Source organism: Ochotona curzoniae, unplaced genomic scaffold (assembly GCF_017591425.1).
Source record: "Ochotona curzoniae isolate NIBS_2020 unplaced genomic scaffold, NIBS_Ocur_1.0 scaffold_2453, whole genome shotgun sequence".
In the NCBI taxonomy this organism is placed as follows: Eukaryota; Metazoa; Chordata; class Mammalia; order Lagomorpha; family Ochotonidae; genus Ochotona; species Ochotona curzoniae.
The window spans coordinates 13,213,272-13,230,775 of record NW_024467094.1 but is presented as its reverse complement, the minus strand read 5'-3'; the positions used below and the strand labels follow the sequence as shown (position 1 = coordinate 13,230,775).

Sequence of the window (17,504 nt, the reverse complement as noted above, 5' to 3'; positions counted from 1 at the left end):
AAGGTAGTCATGAATTTTTCAATACATTAACCTGAAAAGGAAATTAATGGAAATGAACATCAGCTCTACCTTACACCTTTATGCAAATTATAATATATCAGGAAGACATAAGAAATCTTACTGACAAGGACTTAAGGCAAAGGATGAGGGTAAGAGGGTCAGATTTTGGGGGGAAAGGAAGAGTAGGAAGTTTAAATGATAAAGACATTTGAACGGTAGGTTTAAAATTAGCTTAAAAATCTAGGCATTCTTTTAAACTGACCAAAAATAATCTTGCATTCTTAAGTAATGCACAAATCCTTCTAAAAGCTTATATCATTAGTTACTTAGCAAATACTTTTTCACATATAAACTTTTAGTCTAATTTGTTAATTGAAATTTCAAAGTAGTGGAATCTGAATAGCATAATTTTGATAACACAGGTTCTTTTTAATCAGTACTTTCAAAAATTTTATATATTTGAAAGGCAGAGTTAGCGACAGGAAGGAAAAAAGGTCCTTCAACTGCTGGTTCACTCCCTAAAAGGCCACAATGGCAAGGGCTGAACCAGGCTATAGCCGGGAGCCAGCAGCTTCTTCTGCATCCCCTGCATAAGTATCAGGAGCCCAAGAACTTGGCCATCCTCTACTGTTTTCTCAGATACATTAGCAGGGAGCTGGATTGGAAGGCAAGCAGCTGAAACTGGAAATGGCACCTGTATCAGATGCTGGCACAGCAGGTTGTGCCATTATCCACTATACCACAACACAGGCCCAGATACTGCAGTTCTTGGCTACGGGAGCTCCATTGTGTCCTAAAGTCAGAGTCCACAGACCTTTGCAAGCAACACCAAGAACAGGTTTCCTGATGTGTGGAACAAGCGTGATAAAGATAGTGTCACTCAATAAGACTAATTGCCCAAGAGAAGAGATCAGGGAGGAACATGTTGCCCATGACCTCCCCAGAAAATAAGAGAGGACGACCAGAATCCTTGCAAACTGACTTACATGTCTGTGAAAAGAGCTGGAGAGTCGGGTCGGTGAGACTGCACATCCTGCATGGCGTTCCACTCATTGACAGAAGACTGATCTGAGTTGATGTGGCTCTCATAGTAACTCACCCAGGTGAGAAACAGGCTCCCTGGGTAATAGTTATGCATTCTGGCCACTTCACAGGCTTTGTGCAAACTCTGCAGTGCAGACCTGAAATACATGAGCACTGTAGAATCGTGGGGGTACCAAAAGGCCAACAACCCGTGACGTCCCCCAGACTCTGAATCTCTTGATTTTATAGAATTTGGCCCCCAGGAAATAAATAATGTTCAATTCCTATTGTACCATATTACCCAGCCATACCCAAAGCACATGACGAAAATAAGGAGTCAAGGAGGAGAACTGGCAACTTGGCAGTGAAAAAGATCTAGGACCCTACTGCACTCATGACCCTACAGTTGTGGCTGTGCAATATCAGCAGGAAACCAAAGATCTCAATTTACTATACAAGGATATATTTTCTTAGGCACAGAATCATATCATAGCATATATTCTCTGTGATAATTAGAATCTCCAAAACGTCACAGAGATAGATGTGTCTATGCCCTGATACCTGTCCTTTAATGTCCCACAAATACTGATTTGATGTCACCATCCTTGCTGCCTTAGCCTCCTACCACTGATTCACACACATGAGCTACTTTCTAAGAACAGCTCTGGTTACTCTGAGATAACTAAACATTCTGAATTCAGGAGCTCAAGAAGGGTAAACGAAACTGAAAAGTTCCTTTTCAGTTATACACTAGGGAAAGGCTTAAGCCAGAAACACTAGCAAGAAGAGCTATACACGAGCAAGGACTTCTCTATGACTGGTTTACTAATGCATCTCAATGGTCAGAGTGCCTACTTAGTTGGAAGCTCATTTAGTATTTTTGAATTGAAATGTTCTCCTATTTATACATATACATTACTAAGGGAAAAAGCGTAAGAGCTATGGCTAATGCACTGCTGCTTTTATCTTAAAAATTCCTTATAAATCTGTTCTCCCCTCATAACAAAAGCGATCCATGCTCAGATCAGAAAATTTAGGAACTTCAGATAAAAAAAAAAATCCTGTAATTCCAGAACCAAACACCGTTAGGGCTTCAGGATAGGTATTTTTAGTCTTTCTATGTATAGAGATACAATTAAAAAAAATGAATATATTCTACAAATAATTTATAAGTCATTCTTTTACTTTTCAGCTTGTCATCAGTATCATTCTATGTCAATGTATATTCAACTAGATAATTTAAAATATTTGCATAATTAGTAACATGCTTTAATTCCAATTTTTCAGATATTTATTTTCTACTTTTCTGATATTCATGGAACACTATAAGCATTCTCACAGCTAAAACCTCTGACTATTAACTTGGGGTAAATTCCTGTTAGCATTATTAAGTCAAACAACAGCCAAAACGATAGGGCACACTGGCAAACCACTCTGCAGAAATCTTGCCCTGGTTCATTCTCCCACCAAAACTAAAGGGCCGTGTCTGTTTCTCGAATCCTTGTCCACCCCACGTTAGGCAAACTAAGAAAAAAACTTTTTTATGACCAAATTAATAGGAGAATAACGCATCAAGCAATTTTTATTAGGGAAACAGATTTTTCCCTTAAAAACAAAGTTGCAGAACCTTTTGAAAATGTTATTATTCGAAGCAAGCCAAATTCTCAGAGAGAATTTCAGTCAAAAATCCCGGGGTCAAAGGTAAGAGCCAACTCAGTACAGTGTACAGAATAATCACCAAATGCTTCCCTTCATCCAGGAAACCATGCTTCCAAAGCTTGCAACACTGCAGGGTCTGCAGCAACTGCTGTGGAACATACTTCTGGCCTCCTTAGGCGCTTTTGTTGCCTATAGGAGTGTAAGGGCTGCAGCAACTACCTTCCTGTCAAGGAAACACCTGGTCTAAATTCTGTTTTGATTCACAAAGTATCTGTGCTTTTTTTTTTTTTTCTTTGATTTTCAATTCACTGTTCTCCATGTGGTACAACAGAAAACGTTAATTGTGAAGTGAGTTGAAAGAGATAGGAGTAGCCAATCTAATTTAGAACATGAAAACTTGATCTAAGGTTGTTGTTACTTGAATCAAGGCTGCTTTGTCCTGCTCTACAAAATACACCTAAAATAGTCATTTACAGTACTGTGCTTACTGCTGTATGCTTTTGCATGGTATACGGGAACACAGTTATCTTTAATTGATCCTTTGTTAAAGAAAGGAAGTCTTAAATTATCCATGAGAAATTCACCTGGGAAACAGGCCCTAAATCTAAAATTCTGGTTTAAAAACAAAGCTGAAACTGTCCTACCTCAGTAACTACACTCAATGATAAAAATGTCACTTGTTTATTGACTCTTAGAACTCCACCTACTTCAAACCTACGAATTTTATTATTTAAGGGGTAAGATTATCAATCAGGAGTCCTTTCCAGGCTTCTTTATTTCTTGTTTTTGTTTGCCGTCTGCCCATTCCACTCCTCACTAGGACCTCTAATACAGAGCATGAAGCTAAATGAGAAACTGAAATTTAAAAACCTGAGTAGTGGATGGACTTCAAAGCTTAAAGTCACATAATTTTCTGGTTATATTTGACTGTTCTTTAGATAATCTAACAAGAGAATAAGAACCTGTTCTGTCTAAATGTATGAGACACTCAGCCCAGTTACAAAACCTTTCTAAGGCCTCAGTTTTCTCAACTATATAAGAGGCCAATAATGTTATTTTTAGGGATTGATGACTAAATATAATCTAGGTAATGTACTTGGCATATAGTAAATAATATAAAAGTGTCAGTACACCAGCTGATAGTTATTAACAATTATAAGGGTTTCCTCAACCTTTATTTGCATTATGCAAACAACCAGTAGTGTTAATGAAAATTTATCAGTGTTAGCACACTCAGCAGTGTGATGTTCTAAGACTTGATTCTGAGGCTAAGTAACTTAGTCATTGGATAGTCCTGTAAAACTCAGTTCCAATAGGTGTCAGATCCATTACGAATTTTCTAGAGCCAAAAAATATTTCTGATCTTTACTATTTGCCAGTGCTCAAGGCCTTCCACGCTAACAATTCAGAAACTGCATTTCTAGGTTACCTTTATCATGGCCCAAGAGACAGATAACATAAAATCCTATAAACAGATAATATATTAAATAATATTAAAAAAAACAAGAAAACAATATTTCAACAACATACCAAACATTTTTACTTGTAGAGATATAAAATTCATCTTACCACATTGCCTGTACAGAAACAGGTTTGAATATATGAACTCTGTTATCTGTTGACACGCTGAACCCACTGATGACAGAAGAGAATAAGACAAAAATTCATTAATGAGGACAGGTTATTTCAGCTGTGAGTTGTCAAGGCTGCTTCCCAGGTTAGTAACACCTGGCTCAGTAGAAGGAAATCATGTAAGACTAGAATATAGAAGCTGACTAAAAAGCGCCAACAAATTGATTTTTTTTTTTCTATCAGGAAAAACAAATGGAATCCTGGGTTGGAATTGGGGAACTACATGCAGTTTCCCAGCCGTAGCTATGAACAAACTATTCTGTATATTTCTATTTGGAAGACTTATGAGTTCGTTGCAAACTTGATCTGGTTTTATAAACTGTAGCAAACATCTTAGTCTCTTGGGGACATTCTAAAAACACGAGGAGGTGGGGGTGGGTTGGTCACTGGAAGGAACTGGCACAGGAAAGGGGTTACACTGCAGGCCGACAGCTGGCAGAGGTTATTTGAAACAGAACATAGCATCCTCTGGGAGAGCATTGCAACAGCCCCGCATGCTCAGATTAAAGAGTGAGCCAACAAACAAGTTCTTTGTTTGGATTCCTACCAGAGACAGCCTTAAAGAACAGAAATGAAAAACCCTGGCGAGTCGTAATTTTTACTCCCCCTTACAAAACAGGAGTTTAAAAGAACTCACTGAACTGGTGATATGACAGTTTGGTTACACACATGGGCTTTCCACTCAGGTGAATGAATGGGCACTAAGATGGAACCATATACCCTGGCTTTAAGTAGAATAGAAAGGGAAAACTCTTACCCATCACCATCCAAATGAATTAGGGTGTCACTCCAGAGAGGAAGGACTAAGCCCATAGTACAAGTGCTACTGCAAGAGAAGAAATTATCTATGTTACCTCTTATTCCACTTGGAAGCAATTTTATTTACTCTTTCAACACCAAGGATAAACATCTACATTCTGGTCTAAGTGTAGTTACAGTGAAGAAATTTCCATTATTTTACTATCAATCCCACCCATGGAGTCAGAAGCTGTTTAAAGTTATATGTTTACCGAAGAACTTATTGGCTGAGCTCCCTGTATTACTGCCTTGCAAATGGCCATTATCTAAAAATTCTAGGCAATTAATACTGGCTTCCATTTAGCAGGTATAAATCCAGGGTACAAAACCCAACTCAACTCCAAGGATTCATTAATCCTTTCTCTTGAGAAAAAGAGAAAGAGATAGAGGCAGAGAGAGAGAGCGCGAGAAAGGGAGGGGGAGAATGGGAGAGAGAGAGAGATCTTTCATCCACTGGTTTACTAATCAAATAGTTACATTGGCCATGGCTATGCACAGAGCCTGGTGCCTCTTCCAGGTCTCCCATGTTGGTGCACAGGACCCAAACACTTGGATCATCTTTGGCCTCTTTCCCAGGTCCACTAGCAAGGAGCTGGATATGAAGTGGAGCAGCTGGGTCTTGAATCAGCACCCATATGGCATGCTGGTATCATAGGCAGTAGCTCAACCCAGTATACTACAATACTAGTCCCTAATTTCTTCATCCTAAAATGCAGATAACAAAACCTATCCTCATAAAGTTAACATAAATATGTAAAATATTTAAAGTAAGACAATATATACGAATGCACTGTCCTGCAAAACAAATGCTGACCATGGATCTGAAGTGGGTTTTCTAACACATCTGAAATGACTAAAGGAGTGGGGAGATAAAGGGATTATATGCAGAAAAATCTCTTTCCTTCTCTCTCTTTGCTCTGTCTCTCCTCTCTCTGTAACTCTGCCATCAGGATCGCTCCAGAAACCCCTCAAAACAAACTAACAAATAAACAAATAAACAAGCAAACAAAAAGACTAGAAGAGACAGAAAACAGCAAGGAAAGCTTAGAATCAGGAAACGGGCAGTGGGAATGCACTTATAACTCACTGGGTGGGACACAAAAATTAGTTACTCCTCACTCGGGTATTGAAGATTTCTCTGCACACCCCTCCTAAAACTGTTCACCTAAACTGTTGACATATGTCTTGTTAGAGTTATAGAGTTAGACTACCCAAAAAACAGCCAGGTTCTGCAAAATCGTGCTTCAACGCTATAAACTGCTAAATACTAAAATTAAAATAGACATGATATAGCTGAATAGTAATCTATAGCCATTTTAAGGTGTATAGAACCTGGTTGAATATAAACTAATAATTGTAATGTCAATGCAGAAGTCATAGGATGTGGTTCAGAACTTGCACTCTTTTTTTTTTTTTCTCTCTCTCTCTCTAACATGCTGGTTACACAATACCATGTCAACTGATTCCATTACGTTATAAATTGTTACTGATGTAATGTCGGGGCTTTTAATTGATTAGGATGATACTCTGTTGGCTCTACCTTCAGACCAGAGACGGTCTCCCCAAGAAACTGTTGAACTTATCTGGACAATAAGATGCTGGACTCTATGCTTTGTAGATGCTTGCAAGGAAAGAATCTCAACTGAATTTGAACTGTGGTAATGCAACAAGGTGGAAGAATCCACCGTGGGGGGGGGGGCTGGTTTTGGGGAGAGGATGGGGGAATCCCAGTGCCTATAAAACTGTGTCACATAATGCAAGGTAATCAATTAAAAAAAATAAAAAAAATCAGTTTTCTTTACAATTTATAATATATTCAATTCATTTTGAAAACCACAGAATATCTTGCCCACTTTCCTGTAGCCCTTGAATCTTTTTACCCTAATTAACTATGTAAAGATTGTCAAAAATATAATAAAAAATGGAAAAAGTAAAAAAAAAAACAGAATAAAAATTAGTTGCTAGTTTTCCATAGCTCAATTTTCCTTCTACAAACTAAAATTTTCTTTTGTTAGTGGTTCTTGGCAGATAGATACATTTGAAGCAGGACTTATTATAGAAGACAGATGTAGTTCACCAAGGATAAATTATTGGGTACATACATTAAGAAATATTCTTTTTGGTAAAGTTTAGGACAAAATTAAACAGATAAGATTAGACCTGCCCTAGGGTATAGCAAGTAAAGCTGCCTGGAGTGCCAGCATCCCATATAAATGCCGATTTGAGTTCCTGCTGCTTCACTTCTGATCCAGGTCCCTGCTGATGTGCCTGAGAAAGCAGTAGAGGATGCTTCAAGTGCATGGGCCCTGCACCCATGTGGGAGACCTGGATGAAACTCTCCTCTCTCTAACTCTGCCTTTCAAGCAAACGTCAGGAGAATCTGCAGTCTATAACTTCTGCCTTGAGAGGAAGACTGCTGAAGTTTCCATGCCACCTCAGTTCCTGTTTTGTATGTTTTTCAAGCTACGAAGAACTGAACAAAGGAAATATGAGCAGAACTGTTGTCTAACTGAACTTTCTACAATAGTGAAAATATTTTATATGTCTTGCCTAATATGGGAGCTACCAGCTACACAAGTTGCTTAGTACTTGAACTGTGGTTAGCTATCATTAAACACTGAAAATTTTCTTTAAGTAGCCACATGCAGTTACTGGGCACCAAACTGGAACATACAGATTTAAAGAGATAAAAAAAAACCCCAAAAGGTCCTAAAATCCTAATGAATACAGACAAGGTTGGTACTCTTAAAGGAAGATGCTTACTGAAGGTTCTCTGTTGTTTAGGTAACACTAGAAGTTAAAACCATGTAGGAGAAAACCTCTTAAACATAGTTTACCAGCCCGTGTAAAACCAAAGAGCACAATGATATGCTATAAGCGGAGTTCGAGCTAACAACTCTGCCTTTGTGATTCCTGTAAACCCACAAGTCATTTTCAAGTTGACTTCTGTGTAATAAGCTCGGATAAAGACTAGTTTGAGAAATCTTCTAGCGATGATGTGATCCTCCTCCCCACAATATTGGGGCGATTAGAATCCTTCTCTTTCTCCTCCTAACTTTGTGGCTGAATTCCCCCAGGGCTGGGTCACACCCCTAGTTATTCCACAGTTCCATTCTAGTCCTGAACCAGGAAGTCAATGCTTTCAGACATCTGGCAGGATTTCCGGAGGCTTATTATCTGCAGTGTAAAGATCTGCTTAGCAGCCACATTCCACAGTCTTCCCAAGATTTCTCAAGAAAAAAGGGAAAATAAAAAGGAAAATACTAAGAATTAAGGACACAAAAGTCAGGTTCTATACCAATGTATAATATTTTAAGTTATGAAAAATGTAGCTAAAGCCAAAGGCAGATGATCAAAAAAGGTTCTGCTCCAGAATTAAGGACTACTGTCCTATCCTCCCATTATTTAATTAGAAGAAGGAAAAAAAGGAGGCATAAGATTGGTAAAAGCAAGGTTTAAAGCCATGGATAACTATGTAAGAGGCAGGAGTTTAAGTGGGATCTCTTTGAAGTCAGGTCCATTGGTGTACTACCACAGAGGGTATGTGCCTAGCCATTTTAGTTTATACAGAAATGAAGGAAAGGAAAAGAACAGAGGTAAACTAGGAATACAAAATTAAAGACACCCTTGTCTCTCAAGACCACAGCTGACACTTCTATGTTTTCTAGTTTTATATCTTGACCTTTGATGACAGGAACGCAAGTGGAGATGACCTAACACGCTGTTCTCTCTTTGACACAAGCGCATGCATGTGTATACACACACACACTTTGGTGGTACCATACCTGTCATTAGAGGAGAAATCCATTCCTAGGACAATGCTTTCTTCAGTGTCTTGTCTACCATTAGTTGAAACCACTACCATATACCGTGTTCGATTCTGGTAAGTACTTTCCAGTCTTACAGCCTAGGGGTTAAAAAACAACAGAGATATTGAGATAGTCAGAAGGATAATTCCAGAGCATGAAGCCTTTTACATCAGCATCATGCTACACCACACTCAGGGAAACAGTGGAGCCAGTAATTAGGAGATTTGAAGGCAAATCCCAACCCATCTGAATGCTAACTAAAAAATCATTGTTAAGTTATTTACTAAATCATTTTCATGGAGATTTAAATGGTAACTACCTCTTAGAATTTCTTTTCTTTCCTTTTTTTTTTTTGAGCATTTTTTTTCAAGATTTATTTTTGCTTGAAAGGCAGATTTACAGGAAAAGAAAGAGAGTGATCGAGAGAGAGAGAAAGGAGAGAGAGAGAGAGAGAGAGAGAGAGAGATCTTCCACTGATTGGTTCACTCCCCAAATGACCACAAGGCCTAGAGCTAATTCGATCCAAAGCCAGGAGTCAGGAGCTTCCTCTGGGTCTTCAGGTGCATGCAGAGGCTCAAGGACTTGAGCCATCATCTGCTGCCTTTCCAGGACATAAGCAGGGAGCTGGATTGAAAATGCAGCAATGGGGCCAGCACCATGGCCTAGCGGCTGAAGTCCTCTCCTTGAATGCGCCAGGATCCCATATGGGTGCCGGTTCTAATCCCGGCAGCTCCACTTCCCATCCAGCTCCCTGCTTGTGTCCTGGGAAAGCAGTGGAGGATGGCCCAAAGCTTTGGGATCCTGCACCCACATGGGAGACCCGAAAGAGGTTCCTGGTCCCTGGCTTCAGATCGGCACTGCACTGGCCATTGCGCTCCCCTGGGGAGTGAACCATTGGATGGAAGATCTTCCTCTCTGTATATCTGACTTTGCAATAAAAATAAATTAATCTTTAAAAAAAAAGAAAAGTAAATCAGAGGATGGAAGACCATCCTCTCTGTCTCTCCTTTCTGTAAATCTGCCTTTCCAATAAAAATAAACATATCTTTTTTTTTTTTTTAAATTAAAGCCAAATAATGAGTCTATGAGGATATATTTCCACCCTAAAATGTTTGGAATTTTCTTAAGAAGAGGTTCAAAAGGACACTTTACAAGGCTTAAAAGTAAAGTTTGTAGGTAATAAAATAATGATTTATAGGTAATATTCATTAAAGCATTTCCATATTCAGTGTACACAAGGCATAGGTGCTGAAGACCCAAAAAGTGGAGGAGAAAGACATGGTTTTACCTGCAGGGACTGAACTGTCTGTTCATTCTGTAATTGTTGATCATAATAAAAATAGTAATGCAATGACAAGATCCTTTGAAGCCAGGAAAATGTACTCTGGAGGCAATTTCCTTTGTATAAAATAACTCTTGCTCCTCATCTCAGAAAAGAAACAGTTTTAGAACTCTGCTTAAAGTCCCCTTAACTTTGTCACTATTCCAAGATGGCCAGGGAAAGAGAAGGCCAGGCACTGCTACAGCTCAAATGACCTGATTAGCAAATGACCTGCCATCTTTCTGTACCTATTCCGACACTCTTGGGAAAAGGTAGTGATGCAAACAGCAGTCGAAATGGCTACACTAAAGCTTGTATGGAATAACAGTTGACAGAACAAGAATATGATGTCCGCCATTCGGATGCCAAGTACACAAGATAGACAGCCATGCTGCTAACTTTACATGCCATGAAGAAACACAGACTTCAAAAACCAAATCCTCTTAGAAGCCAAGGGAAGCTAACATTTAAACAGAGTAAGGTATAGACCAGGGGTAACAGCCTGTTATAGATTTATGGAACCTCAAGTCCTGCCTGCAGTTGCCTTGGTGGGGCCACGCTGCATGATTTTAAGGGAATAGTACAATGCACCTACAGCTATTGTCAGGAATAAATGCATGCGAACTGGACTGGGAAGTAGCACTTACTTTTTCTCTCTTTGTAGAAACAACCTACAACATGCTAAGTTAACTAGAAAACATACACCAGAATTTCTTATAAGCAAGACTTCAGATACTATTACATATTTAAACTTGAGCTTGTCTTGGTAAGCTCTGACCTAACCGTTTAGTTTTCTGAATGGTTAAGGGCTCTTTATCCAGTCAAACCGCTGAGAATGTCTGGCAAGGCTCAAATACAAATGGCTTGAGAACAACTAAAGTGTGCTTATAATCATTTATCTACAGCAACTGGGGATTGGCTAAATCAAAGCTGATAAAAGGAGAAAAAAATTAATAATGTCCATAAATATTACTTATAATGAAAGTCATCAGGCCAAGTCAGAAGATAACATACAAAAGTTTCCAAGTGATAATCAGTGCAATCATTAAGTGGCTCTTAAAAAATGGTGTATTTACTTATATATTTATAATAGCAGCATTTTAAATGTTCGGCTCCTCCTTGCTTAATCTTATTTTCAGATGACATTTCTGTCTTCCCCATCCCTTCCAAACTAATGGGAAAAGGCTAGTCACTTTACACTGACTTAGGTTTGAAGAAGAGGTGCATGTTAGATACACTCAATTTCTAAGCTTGTTAGATGGGAGAACAGCACTTAGAATTTTAGGATTTGATCACAGGCCTCAAGACAATGTTTACAACAGTTAACAACTTCTTACCAATCAGAGGCCAGCAGCTAAAGTATTATTTTAATAGCTACCTCCTAATTAAAACAATTAGATTAAATCTTTATAAAACAATTCTGAAATGACAGGGAAGAGGACCTGAGACTCTTCAGTTCCTTTTAAGCTTGAAGATTTTAAGTTAAAACAGTTAACTAAACTTCCATTACCCACAAGCAGAACAAAAAATATAGTAACCATCTTGGTTTAAAGTGTATTTCATGGTCCTCTCCTAGGCAAGATTGGAAAACCATATATATAATGTATAATAAAATATACATATATTATATATAATTCATTATACATATATTCATTATATTATATACATATTATATATAATTCAAAGGCAGATCTTACAGACAGAAGGAGAGAAAAACCTTCCATCCACTGGTGTATCCCCCAAATGGCAGCAATGGCCAGAACTGAACTGATCCGAGGCTTTCAAGGTTTTACGTCATCCTCCGCTGCTTTCCCAGGACATAAGCAGGGAGGTAGACAGGAAGCAGAGCAGCCAGAACACAACATAAGGATCCCGGCATTTACAGGTGGAGGATTAGCAGGTTGAGCTATCATGCTGGCCCCCCAGGATTTACAAAATCTAGCTTAATAATCTAATTTATCAAGTCAATCAGAAAAAATACAACTTACAAGGGTAAGTTCGTGTATAACAAACTGAATTGAAAATGACAACATTTCCAGTACTTCCTCTGTCTCCAGAGCTTATATGGAATAATCAGCTGGAATAAACAATAATTGAGATCCTTTCTGGATTTTGAAACCCAGCAGCAATAACAACTGAGATTTTTTTACAAGTTCATGTATTGACTAAATTCAAAATCTGGTTACAAGTGCCATATGATCTGGATCCGACCATCTTAGAACTCTTGTAGGTCTGAGAAGCACCTCTGTCTTGGCTTCATTCCTGAAGAATCCAAACTGTTTTCAAAGCTCAACTAGTAAAGAATACTATTAAAGTTATCCTCTGTGTTTCCTTTAGATGCTTTACCCAACTACAGGCAATTTATAAACAGTACATGATATAAAAGCTTCTCTCTTTGGCATCAACATTAGGAAATACCACTTTATGCTTATAACACACCTCTGCCTTTCATTTCTTTTCAACAAGAGACTTACATCATGCCCCTGCATGCAATGTTTACCCTCGTTGAAGTCACCTTATAAAGACTCAAAGTCTAGACAAGCAGCTCACTCAATCCATCAGAGGGAAAGGTTTCAAAAGTATATAAATATTAATTTCTAGCCAAAAGAACAAAGCAATATCCATAGCAAAAATTAAAATAGGTTTCAGATGTGAGAATAATGAACCAAAGAACAAATCAAAAGATTAGAACCTGAAGTCTCTGAACTAAAACAATCTATATAGTTCTCAAAATAAAAAAAAACTTATAAATTATATTGTTATTAAAAACCATGATTCATTCACTGACATGGAAAGATATCCATAATAAACTGTGAAGGAAGCAACTACAGAGCAGTATGCATTATGTTTGCTTACATATGGAGGTGTGTGTTCTCTACATGCAATCGCATACACATGCACACACAAGACTGGAAGGTATATTATCCAAATCACTAAGAATGGTTCTCGCAGAGAGCGGGACACAAGGAGCCTTCAGAGAGTTCACAGAAATTGTGTAGCATGAAAAAAAATACGAATTTAAAAATGTTTTTGCACCAAAAATAAACTTATCTTTTACTTTCATTTTTTTCACAAATGTTTTGAAGTACTCTTGTACCTACTTATTCTGTCTGATTTAGCAAAAAGCAGCTCAAATAATATAATTACAGTTAGAAAAAAATAAACTTGATTTTATTTTGGCGGAAAAAACCCACATATTATAAAAATCTAAACAAAAAATCTAATTTTCTTGAGTTATCCTGCAAAGTTCTTATCAGCTTTTTTTGTATCATATTAGTACCTCAGCTCTAGTTAAGATCATCAATTAAAATTATTTCAAATGTCCTGAAAAATAGTAATTTCCCAATATTTTAAAATTAAATGCAGATTTGATAATGTGCATGAGTATCATAAAACCACTTCCTTTATTTTACCAGCTACAGTTTCTGTAACTATGAAAATTAATGCTCAACACCCACACTTGGAACTCAGACCTTCCCTGGAAGAAAAGCTTGGCTTTCATCTTTTTGTCAATGCTAAAACAAAATATAGGATTTGACTGAGTTATTAAAAATATAAAGACAAGGCTTCCAGTTGACCATGAAACTTTTAACCTTATGCACAAATCCCAAGATAAGAGTTTTAGCATTCCAAATTTAACTCCAAACAAAAGCCTTTGCTTTGAGTCTACAAATGCCCCTTTCAGTTAGAAAAGTGCTAATTTGTCCGAAGCAATACAATGTGTTCACTCATTTTCTTGAAGATGACTCACTCAATAATCTCAAACATAATGACTATGTGTTTGCAACAATTCAAAACAACTGTAAAATGGTTTGTCAGTTGAACTCTGAATTAACTCAGAGGCATCAGTTACATTTTCTGAATTTATACTTTGTAAAATAAAGGTGCAAAAGCTGCTGAAGTTATAATTCTATTAGGAAAACAAAAGATTTCAATGCAAACTTGGTCTTCCTATCTGCTTTCTTCATATTCTCCCAAGTTTCATATGGTTAAATTTATTTTAATGAATTTAGAGGTCCAAACTCCAGAAGTTTATCACTTACAAGATAAGGTGAGTGAAGTGAGTGGTGACAGACTCTGACTTTAGTTTTACTAAATCATACACTTTTCAGAAGCAACCATTCTCTGGAGCAGCTAGTGTGGACAATTAATCACTGTCACGGGTTTTAGAGGATCTGTATGGTACTAGTAGTGTCAGCATCACTTGGCAACACATATTATCACCGATTCCCTATGGTCAATCAAACTCTGCAGGTGGAACTCACTATTGGTGGGTTAAAAGAAGCTGCTCCCGGCGATTCCCAAGGATTCTAAAGTCCAAGAATTGCTACGTTAGAATAGTAAGAACTACACTCTTTAAGCTCTGTTCACTTTTAAAGAACTGTTTAAGAAAAAAAGTAAATCTATAAAAACAGACAAAAATTAACAAAGAGTTTGAGAGAAAAATGACAGAATTCAAATGCAGAGTGACTAAATTAAGCAAGAACTGGTGATCACTGAGGAGTTCAGAGATTTGATCACCAGCTTTCCACAATCTTGTATTTCACTTATCATCTCTGTCCTTGAACAAAATGTAGGCATTCACCACCTGAGATCATTGTGTTTGTGGTTCTCATTCCATATCCAAGTAAACACTGTATCCTGGAAGAGGGCATTACACACACCTGGATTATTACAGTAATTACCAAGCAGACCTCCTTGGCTTAAAATAGTCTCCCTCTCTCCATTCTGAGCTTCTGAGGAATGTTCCTTATAATTCTGTAGCTACCTAATGTCACTGCTTGGATAAATAGCCTACAGAAGAGAGAGGGGATATTAACTCTAGTTGGCAAATTAGAAGGCCAGATAAGCAAGGCAAATGAGTGAAGTAAACCACTGGAGTACTAAATGGACGGAAATACTTTCTAGTTTTTCCACAAAGCAACATCTTTTGTTTTTCTTATAAGAAAACTAACAATGCAGTTTCACCTATGGTGAGACTTTTAGTTTCCAAGAACCTATGACACACTTCTCCCCATTTCAGTCTATTCATGTTTTGCCACGTGAGAATAAAATCCCAGTACTTCCAGAAATATTTTCAATTGTGAAGAACAATGTCTGGATTTTAAAAATTCTTATTTAAAAAATGTTCACTTAGTTGGGGATGTATGCCTATGTGGGCCTTGGACTAGGGTGGGAAGGATCAGGTCTGGTGGAAGGGGAGGAGTTCTCTCCCTGCTGTCAAACTATGTCAGTAACTGGGGATGGGGGACAGTCATGTGATGATGCCTTAGAGATCCTGATGTGACGAAGAGTGTTCTGAAGGTGTTACCGGAGTGGTTTTGATAGTTCTGAGACACCACTGGCTTAGTTGTTCCAGGGTTGAGAAAATCTTTCCAAGGTCTGCTGGATGACCAAGTCCACTTTAGCACATCCACAGACCCAGAATGTCTGATTTTTTCTATGAAATCATCCAATTAAAACATTCTACATTTAAAAAAAACACTATATAACCCAAACAATGGCCTGTAGGTAGCCAATGTGAGACCTTCAATTTAGATCATTATATCCATATTTGCCGTCCTCATTTTTCTAGTTTCTATTTTCCCTGTAGCAGTAATAGTTCCCATATTTGGGTGGAATTTCACATTCTTAAATGTTTTCATGTTAATTCAATTTTCTCAAATGTAACAGGTAGTGAGGAGACTACTGAGGCTCTGTACCTAGGTCTCCTGATTCATTTCGGGCCATTTCACGCCTTCCTGACCCTCTTTACCTACTGTGAACAATTTATGCCATTAAAAATCTAATTTTTCAAAGATTCACTCAGCTCCATTGCCTTCATAAAATCGTCATCAACTTCCCAAGTTTTCTTTGCTTTTTCTGAACCTTAGGATAATGATAGTCAGTCTTACAAACTGGCACTTACCAACAGTCTTGGAGAATCAGGCTATTTCAAACCAGTTTACATTAGGTTATACCCCCAATTAAATTCTGACATCCTGGATGATGTGGACATATCATTCCTCTTTCTAGTTCTACACTATTCCTTGTATTGTAATGGGACATACAAATGACTATATTAGACAATCATTTAAGGAAAAGCTATGATGCTACCACTCACCAGCCTGATGTTGTCTTCTGGGCGGAGTAATATGAACATTGCTTGGAGATGCTGTTGGAGATCGCCTGGTAAAATTTACAAGCCAAAGAATAGTTATTCTTCATTCTAATGTGAACAGAGAGGATTTCTTCTACCTTAGTGACTTGTACAAGGAATTTCTACTTCATTGAAGGACTGTAGTTAGACATAGAAATTAAATGATACAATGACTAACTTGGAAGTGGAAAGAAGAAAAACTGCATTTTTACACATTCTCCATTAGCCTGTACTACACTGAGGCTTGTGTCTGTAGTACGGAAGGTACGCTTGAGACCAATTTCGGTTTTGTACGATGGCTGATATTGATGAGCGATCTGTTGGGCAGACAGCGCCAGCTGTGCCTTCAGCTCACTGAAGGTAGTGATGACAGCACTTTGAAAATGGGCGTAAGGGTTGGGGTTTGATACAGTGTCAGAAGAATTATTACTAACTTTTAAAAAGTTATTTTCTCATTTCTATTTCTATAATCACAGCTTTCAGATACACTTAAGGTTTTTGTTTTTTAAAAGTTTTATTTATTTATTTGAAATAATGACAGGGAATGATAAAAGGAGAAAGGGAGAGAGGAATGGTGGGGAGAGAGAGATAGAATCTTCTATCTGCTGGTTTACTCCCACAGGCCTATGACAACCAGGATTGGGCCAGGCTGGTACCAGAACTCCAATCATGTTTCCCTAGAGGGTAGAAGAATTTAAATACTTGTATCAACATCAGATGCCTTCCAGACACATTAGCAGGAAAAAGTGGAGGTGAGATGGGATTCTAGGCCCTCTGATACATAATGTGGTCATCCCAAATACCTTGATTTGGGTCTCACAGGATCCTAAGACTTTGGGCCGTCCTTGACTGCTTTCCCAGGCCACAAGGAGGGAGCTGGATGGGAAGTGGGGCTGCCGGGATTAGAACCGGTGCCCATATGGTATCCCGGGCGCGTTCAATGCAAGGACTTCAGCCGCTAGCTAGGACACCATGCCGGGCCCAGAACTTATATGTTAATATGTGTTATAATAATTCCTGTTATACAGTAATGACAGTGAATTTATTTACGTTAGTAACAAATCATATCCTTTTCCTTGGGCTACTACAGAACACAGAGAAATTAACAATTTAATCTTTGGTT

The 17,504-nt window shown here is 38.0% G+C and overlaps 1 protein-coding gene across 4 annotated transcripts in view; it reads right to left on the bottom strand.

Annotated features, from left to right (window-relative positions):
- The window catches only part of SSH2 (slingshot protein phosphatase 2), a 213,160-nt gene that overhangs the window by 40,531 nt on the left and 155,125 nt on the right, over nt 1–17,504 (bottom strand). For 3 of the 4 annotated variants that reach the window (XM_041000224.1, XM_041000223.1, XM_041000222.1), the window contains 5 exons: nt 16,346–16,410; nt 8,898–9,019; nt 5,072–5,140; nt 4,252–4,317; nt 987–1,181 (listed from right to left, as the gene is read on the bottom strand). In XM_041000224.1, the coding sequence (XP_040856158.1) occupies nt 987–1,181; nt 4,252–4,317; nt 5,072–5,140; nt 8,898–9,019; nt 16,346–16,410 (517 nt within the window). Of the gene's footprint in view, nt 1–986; nt 2,535–4,251; nt 4,318–5,071; nt 5,141–8,897; nt 9,020–16,345; nt 16,411–17,504 lie in introns of those variants that run through there. The other variant, XM_041000225.1, reaches the window with a different exon arrangement.